This window comes from Lampetra planeri, unplaced genomic scaffold, assembly GCF_965212315.1.
Source record: "Lampetra planeri unplaced genomic scaffold, kcLamPlan1.2.h2 scaffold_1945, whole genome shotgun sequence".
Lineage (NCBI taxonomy): Eukaryota > Metazoa > Chordata > Hyperoartia > Petromyzontiformes > Petromyzontidae > Lampetra > Lampetra planeri.
In genome coordinates, this window is record NW_027614697.1 from 6,094 (window position 1) to 15,293 (window position 9,200).

At 55.7% G+C, this 9,200-nt stretch overlaps 1 protein-coding gene across 1 annotated transcript; it reads right to left on the reverse strand.

The window, feature by feature from the left end:
* Window positions 1–1,095: 1,095 nt before the first annotated feature.
* On the reverse strand, window positions 1,096–8,639 carry LOC144740182 (calcium/calmodulin-dependent protein kinase type II delta chain-like). The gene is made up of 3 exons (XM_078623041.1): window positions 7,989–8,639; window positions 4,428–4,522; window positions 1,096–1,571 (listed from the first exon to the last, which is right to left on the reverse strand). The coding sequence occupies exons 1-3, from the start codon at window positions 8,054–8,056 to the stop codon at window positions 1,324–1,326; spliced, it is 411 nt and encodes a 136-aa protein (XP_078479167.1). The 5' UTR covers window positions 8,057–8,639; the 3' UTR covers window positions 1,096–1,323.
* Between the last annotated feature and the right edge of the window lie 561 nt (window positions 8,640–9,200).

Genomic DNA, 9,200 nt, shown 5'->3' on the forward strand with positions numbered 1-9,200 from the left:
TGAATCCGATTGGTTGATCAAGATTCCTTGAATCCGATTGGTTGAGCAAGATTCCTTGAATCCGATTGGTTGATCAAGATTCCTTGAATCCGATTGGCTGAGCAGTATTCCTTGAATCCGATTGGCTGAGCAGTATTCCTTGAATCCGATTGGTTGATCAAGATTCCTTGAATCCGATTGGTTGAGCAGTATTCCTTGAATCCGATTGGTTGATCAAGATTCCTTGAATCTGATTGGTTGAGCAGTATTCCTTGAATCCGATTGGTTGATCAAGATTCCTTGAATCCGATTGGTTGAGCAAGATTCCTTGAATCCGATTGGTTGAGCAAGATTCCTTGAATCCGATTGGTTGATCAAGATTCCTTGAATCCGATTGGCTGAGCAGTATTCCTTGAATCCGATTGGTTGATCAAGATTCCTTGAATCTGATTGGTTGAGCGGTAACCTTCAATCCGATTGGCTGAGCAGTATTCCTTGAATCCGATTGGCTGAGCAGTATTCCTTGAATCCGATTGGCTGAGCAGTATTCCTTGAATCCGATTGGCTGAGCAGTATTCCTTGAATCCGATCGGTTGATCAAGATTCCTTGAATCCGATTGGCTGAGCAGTAACCACCCCTCTCTCTCTCTTGAATCCGATTGGCCGATCAGCTCCAGCCAATCGATGGCCCCACCGGCGGAGGGCGGAGTGCTGACGGCTGCTGTGGGTGGGGGCGGTGGTGCTCACATCCCATTGGCCGACCAGCTCCAGCCAATCGCAGGCCCCCATTGTAGAGATGAGGGTGGGGGGGGATGGCGGCGGAGGAGGCGAGGGGCTAACATCCGATTGGCCGACCACCTCCAGCCAATCGATGGCCACCCTCCCGGTGAAGGGTGGGGGGGGGGGGGGCGGAGGAAGGGGGCGTGGCCCGTCGAAGGGCCGCCTCACATCCGATTGGCCGACCACCTCCAGCCAATCGATGGCCAACCCCCCGGTGAAGGGTGGGGGGGGGGGCGGAGGAAGGGGGCGTGGCTTACGGAGGAAGGCAGCCTCACATCCGATTGGCCGACCACCTCCAGCCAATCGATGACCACCCTCCCGGTGAAGGGTGGGGTGGGGGGGGAAGGGGGCGTGGCTTGCGGAGGAAGGCAGCCTCACATCCGATTGGCCGAACACCTCCAGCCAATCGATGGCCACCTCCCGGGAAGGGTGGGGGGGGGGCGGAGGAAGGGGGCGTGGCCCGTCGAAGGGCCGCCTCACATCCGATTGGCCGACCACCCCCCGGTGAAGGGTGGGGGGAAGGGGGGGGGGGAAGGGGGCGTGGCTTGCGGAGGAAGGGCAGCCTCACATCCGATTGGCCGCGAGCCGTGAGCGGTGGGCGTGGAGGAGGAGCCAGCGGCCATGGCCGTGGTCCTGGCTCCTCCCCCACAGGAGGGTCTCCTCGACGCGGGTCGGGCGCGGAACGTCGGACGTCCCGGCGGGTCCCTGCGCGAGGCTCACGAGGGCCACGCAGGCGGCGTCCTGGCCCAGAAGGTGGACGCGGGGTGGACGCAGCAGCAGCCGCGTGCGGGCAGCACGGGCAGGGTCCACCACTGGGGGGTGGGGGAGGGGGAGGGGTGGGGGGGAGGGTGGGGGGTGGGGGAGGAGGGGAGGGGTGGGGGGGTAAGAGGTGGGGGGAGGGGAGGGGGGTGGGGGAAGGGAGGGGGAGGGGTGGGGGGAGGGTGGGGTGGGGGAGGGGGGTGGGGGGTGGGGAGGGGGGGGAACGGGAGGGGGAGGGGAGGGGGGGTGGGGGGGAAGGGGGAGGTGTGGGGGGGGGTGGGGGGTGGGGGAGGGGGGGAGCGGAGGGGGGAGGGGAGGGGGGTGGGGGAAGGGAGGGGGAGGTGTGGGGGTGGGGGTGGGGGAGGGGAGGAGGAGGGAAGAGGAGGGGTGGGGGGAGGGGGGGAGGGGGGGAGGGGTGGGGGGGTAAGAGGTGGGGGGAGGGGAGGGGGAGGGGGGTAATGGAAGGGGGAGTGACAATGGGAGGTGACAAGAGATACAGAGACTCATAGACTCAGCACTCACACAGAGGCCCATAGACTCACCACACACACAGAGACCTATAGAGACCCACAGACTCACCACTCACACAGAGACCCACAGAGACTCACCACACAGAGACCCACATACTCACCACTCACACAGAAACCCATAGACTCACCACTCACACAGAAACCCATAGACTCAGCACTCACACAGAGACTCAGAGACTCACCACACAGAGACCCACAGACTCACCACTCACACAGAGACCCATAGACTCACCACACACACAGAGACCTATAGAGACCCACAGACTCACCACTCACACAGAGACCCACAGAGACTCACCACACAGAGACTCACAGACTCACCACACAGAGACTCACAGACTCACCACACAGAGACTGACAGACTCACCACACAGAGACTCACAGACTCACCACACAGAGACCCATAGAGACTCACCACACAGAGACTCGTAGACTCACCACACAGAGACCCACAGACTCACCACACAGAGACTCACACACTCACCACAGAGAGACCCACAGACTCACCACTCACACAGAGACTCACCACTCACACACAGAGACTCATAGACTCACCACACAGAGACCCACACACTCACCACTCACACAGAGACCCATAGACTCACCACACACACAGAGACCTATAGAGACCCACAGACTCACCACTCACACAGAGACCCACAGAGACTCACCACACAGAGACTCACAGACTCACCACACAGAGACTCACAGACTCACCACTCACACAGAGACCCACAGACTCACCACACAGAGACTCACACACTCACCACAGAGAGACCCACAGACTCACCACTCACACAGAGACTCACCACTCACACACAGAGACTCATAGACTCACCACACAGAGACCCACACACTCACCACTCACACAGAGACCCATAGACTCACCACACACACAGAGACCTATAGAGACCCACAGACTCACCACTCACACAGAGACCCACAGAGACTCACCACACAGAGACCCACACACTCACCACTCACACAGAGACCCATAGACTCACCACACACACAGAGACCTATAGAGACCCACAGACTCACCACTCACACAGAGACCCACAGAGACTCACCACACAGAGACCCACATACTCACCACTCACACAGAAACCCATAGACTCACCACTCACACAGAAACCCATAGACTCAGCACTCACACAGAGACTCAGAGACTCACCACACAGAGACCCACAGACTCACCACTCACACAGAGACCCATAGACTCACCACACACACAGAGACCTATAGAGACCCACAGACTCACCACTCACACAGAGACCCACAGAGACTCACCACACAGAGACTCACAGACTCACCACACAGAGACTCACAGACTCACCACACAGAGACTGACAGACTCACCACACAGAGACTCACAGACTCACCACACAGAGACCCATAGAGACTCACCACACAGAGACTCGTAGACTCACCACACAGAGACCCACAGACTCACCACACAGAGACTCACACACTCACCACAGAGAGACCCACAGACTCACCACTCACACAGAGACTCACCACTCACACACAGAGACTCATAGACTCACCACACAGAGACCCACACACTCACCACTCACACAGAGACCCATAGACTCACCACACACACAGAGACCTATAGAGACCCACAGACTCACCACTCACACAGAGACCCACAGAGACTCACCACACAGAGACTCACAGACTCACCACACAGAGACTCACAGACTCACCACACAGAGACTGACAGACTCACCACACAGAGACTCACAGACTCACCACACAGAGACCCATAGAGACTCACCACACAGAGACTCGTAGACTCACCACACAGAGACCCACAGACTCACCACACAGAGACTCACACACTCACCACAGAGAGACCCACAGACTCACCACTCACACAGAGACTCACCACTCACACACAGAGACTCATAGACTCACCACACAGAGACCCACACACTCACCACTCACACAGAGACCCATAGACTCACCACACACACAGAGACCTATAGAGACCCACAGACTCACCACTCACACAGAGACCCACAGAGACTCACCACACAGAGACTCACAGACTCACCACAGAGAGACCCACAGAGACTCACCACACAGAGACTCGTAGACTCACCACACAGAGACCCACACACTCACCACAGAGAGACCCACAGACTCACCACTCACACAGAGACTCACCACTCACACACAGAGACTCATAGACTCACCACACAGAGACCCACACACTCACCACAGAGAGACCCACAGACTCACCACTCACACACAGAGACCCACACACTCACCACACAGAGACTCACAGACTCACCATTCACACAGAAACTCACAGACTCACCACTAACACAGAGACTCACAGACTCACCACACAGACTCACCACACAGACTCACCGTTCTCAAAGAAGAAGCGGTAAAATTCGACGCCCTCCACCAGATTCCCCAGCGCCTCAGGCTCGAAGGACGTGACACACGGATCACACAGCCGCCTACACACAGACACACACACACAGACACACACACAGACACACACACAGAGACACACACACACACACAATGACACACACACAGACACACACATTGACACACACACACAAACATACAAACACATAAAGACAGACAGACATATTCACAGAAACGGACAGACACACACACAGATACACACAGACACACACAGACACACACACAGACACACACACAGACACAAACACAGAGAGAGACAGATAGACACAGACAGACCCCCACAGACACAGACAGACTTAGAGATACATAGAGACCCATAGAGATACATAGAGACCCATCCTCATTGAGACCCACACTCATAGAGACCCACACCTATAGAGACCCATACTCATAGAGACCCATACTCATAGACACCCACACTCATAGAGACCCATACTCAAAGGGGTCTCTATAATCGAGATTAGTCCACACACGGTGTAGAAGGGAGTGAGATGGAACAGATGGAGATTAGTCCACACACGGTGTAGAAGGGAGTGAGATGGAACAGATGGAGATTAGTCCACACACGGTGTAGAAGAGAGTGAGATGGAACAGATGGAGATTAGTCCACACACGGGGTAGAAGAGAGTGAGATGGAACAGATGGAGATTAGTCCACACACGGGGTAGAAGGGAGAGAGATGGAACAGATGGAGATTAGTCCACACACGTGGTATAAGGGAGTGAGATGGAACAGATGGAGATTAGTCCACACACGGTGTAGAAGGGAGTGAGATGGAACAGATGGAGATTAGTCCACACACGGGGTAGAAGGGAGCGAGATGGAACAGATGGAGATTAGTCCACACACGGGTTGAGAAGTGAGCGAGATGGAACAGATGGAGATTAGTCCACACACGGGGTAGAAGGGAGTGAGATGGAACAGATGGGGATTAGTCCACACACGGGTGTAGAAGGGAGCGAGATGGAACAGATGGAGATTAGTCCACACACGGGGTAGAAGGGAGCGAGATGGAACAGATGGAGATTAGTCCACACACGGGGTAGAAGGGAGCGAGATGGAACAGATGGGGATTAGTCCACACACGGGGTAGAAGGGAGAGAGATGGAACAGATGGGGATTAGTCCACACACGGGTTGAGAAGTGAGTGAGATGGAACAGATGGAGATTAGTCCACACACGGGGTAGAAGGGAGTGAGATGGAACAGATGGAGATTAGTCCACACACGGGGTAGAAGGGAGCGAGATGGAACAGATGGGGATTAGTCCACACACGGGTTGAGAAGTGAGTGAGATGGAACAGATGGGGATTAGTCCACACACGGGGTAGAAGGGAGTGAGATGGAACAGATGGAGATTAGTCCACACACGGTGTAGAAGGGATGGAACAGATGGAGATTAGTCCACACACGGGGTAGAAGGGAGTGAGATGGAACAGATGGGGATTAGTCCACACACGGGTGTAGAAGGGAGTGAGATGGAACAGATGGAGATTAGTGCACACACGGTGTAGAAGGGAGCGAGATGGAACAGATGGAGATTAGTCCACACACGGGGTAGAAGGGAGCGAGATGGAACAGATGGGGATTAGTCCACACACGGGGTAGAAGGGAGCGAGATGGAACAGATGGAGATTAGTCCACACACGGGGTAGAAGGGAGCGAGATGGAACAGATGGGGATTAGTCCACACACGGGGTAGAAGGGAGCGAGATGGAACAGATGGGGATTAGTCCACACACGGGGTAGAAGGGAGCGAGATGGAACAGATGGAGATTAGTCCACACACGGGGTAGAAGGGAGCGAGATGGAACAGATGGGGATTAGTCCACACACGGGGTAGAAGGGAGTGAGATGGAACAGATGGAGATTAGTCCACACACGGGGTAGAAGGGAGTGAGATGGAACAGATGGGGATTAGTCCACACACGGGGTAGAAGGGAGTGAGATGGAACAGATGGGGATTAGTCCACACACGGGGGTAGAAGGGAGTGAGATGGAACAGATGGAGATTAGTGCACACACGGTGTAGAAGGGAGCGAGATGGAACAGATGGAGATTAGTCCACACACGGGGTAGAAGGGAGCGAGATGGAACAGATGGGGATTAGTCCACACACGGGGTAGAAGGGAGCGAGATGGAACAGATGGAGATTAGTCCACACACGGGGTAGAAGGGAGCGAGATGGAACAGATGGGGATTAGTCCACACACGGGGTAGAAGGGAGCGAGATGGAACAGATGGGGATTAGTCCACACACGGGGGTAGAAGGGAGCGAGATGGAACAGATGGAGATTAGTCCACACACGGGGTAGAAGGGAGCGAGATGGAACAGATGGGGATTAGTCCACACACGGGGTAGAAGGGAGTGAGATGGAAAGATGGAGATTAGTCCACACACGGGGTAGAAGGGAGTGAGATGGAACAGATGGGGATTAGTCCACACACGGGGTAGAAGGGAGTGAGATGGAACAGATGGGGATTAGTCCACACACGGGGGGTAGAAGGGAGTGAGATGGAACAGATGGAGATTAGTCCACACACGGTGTAGAAGGGAGTGAGATGGAACAGATGGAGATTAGTCCACACACGGGTGTAGAAGGGAGTGAGATGGAACAGATGGAGATTAGTGCACACACGGGGTAGAAGGGAGTGAGATGGAACAGATGGGGATTAGTCCACACACGGGGTAGAAGGGAGTGAGATGGAACAGATGGAGATTAGTCCACACACGGGTGTAGAAGGGAGTGAGATGGAACAGATGGAGATTAGTCCACACACGGTGTAGAAGGGAGCGAGATGGAACAGATGGAGATTAGTCCACACACGGGGGTAGAAGGGAGTGAGATGGAACAGATGGGGATTAGTCCACACACGGGGTAGAAGGGAGTGAGATGGAACAGATGGAGATTAGTCCACACACGGGGTAGAAGGGAGAGAGATGGAACAGATGGGGATTAGTGCATACACGGGTGTAGAAGGGAGTGAGATGGAACAGATGGAGATTAGTCCACACACGGGTGTAGAAGGGAGCGAGATGGAACAGATGGAGATTAGTGCACACACGGGGTAGAAGGGAGTGAGATGGAACAGATGGAGATTAGTGCACACACGGGTGTAGAAGGGAGTGAGATGGAACAGATGGAGATTAGTGCACACACGGGGGTAGAAGGGAGTGAGATGGAACAGATGGGGATTAGTCCACACACGGGGTAGAAGGGAGCGAGATGGAACAGATGGGGATTAGTCCACACACGGGTTGAGAAGGGAATGAGATGGAACAGATGGAGATTAGTGAACACACGGGGTAGAAGGGAGCGAGATGGAACAGATGGGGATTAGTCCACACACGGGGTAGAAGGGAGCGAGATGGAACAGATGGAGATTAGTCCACACACGGGTGTAGAAGGGAGTGAGATGGAACAGATGGGGATTAGTCCACACACGGGGTAGAAGGGAGAGAGATGGAACAGATGGAGATTAGTGCACTCACCTGTAGGCCTCAAAGTCGCCATTGTTGATGGCCTCTATGAGTTCCTCCGTCACCTTGACGACCTCCATCTTCCTCGCTGTTGCCACGGCGACCGGAGGGAGAGGCGGGGGGGGGGGGGGGAGAAGTCATGTGGTGAGTCTACGGCGAGCGTGGTGAGTCTACGGCGAGCGTGGTGAGTCTACGGTAACCTCACGTGGTGAGTCTACGCTGAGTGTGGTGAGTCTACGCTGAGCGTGGTGAGTCTACAGCGAGCGTGGTGAGTCTACAGCGAGCGTGGTGAGTCTACGCTGAGCGTGGTGAGTCTATGGTAAACGTGTTGAGTCTACGGTAAATGCGGCGAGTCTACGGCAAGTGTGGTGAGTCTAAGGCGAGCGTGGTGAGTCTACGGCAATCGTGTTGAGTCTACGGTAAATGCGGCGAGTCTACGGCAAGTGTGGTGAGTCTAAGGCGAGCGGCGTGGTGAGTCTACGGCAATCGTGTTGAGTCTACGGTAAATGCGGCGAGTCTACGGCAAGTGTGGTGAGTCTAAGGCGAGCGTGGTGAGTCTACGGTAAGCGTGATGAGTCTACGGTAAACGCGGCGAGTCTACCGCTGGTCTCGTGAGTCTACAGGAAGTGTCCCCGTGTGTTCCCCCCATCGCCGCCCCTCACCCTGCTCCCCCTCCTCCCCCTCCCCCTCCTCCCTCTCCGTCCCCCAGGGCGGCTCCCCTAGCCACCCAGGCGAGGCCGCAGGCTGCGAGGCGAGACCAGGCCTCGCCCACCCAGGTGAGCCAGGCTCCGAGCACGGCCCACCAGGCCGTAGGCCCCTCCGAGCCCATGGCGGAGACGAACCGGCTCCGACCGGTTAGAAGCGGAATGAACTCGAAACGATACCCGGCGGACGAACCGGATCCGACCGGAATCAACCGGTTCTGTCTTGATTCGGCTGGTTTGACGGCTGGTCTCTTGCTCCCCCTATTGGCTGTCCGAGGCCATCCAGGAAAGAACCGGCTCCGACCGGTTAGAAGCAGAATAAACTCGAACCGTTACCGGTCGACGAACCGGATCCGACCGGAATCAACCGGTTCTGTCTTGATTCAGCTGGTTTGACGGCTGGTCTGCTGCTCCCCTATTGGCTGCCCGAGGCCATCCAGGAAAGAACCGGCTCCGACCGGTTAGAAGCAGAATAAACTCGAACCGTTACCGGTCGACGAACCGGAATCCGACCGGAATC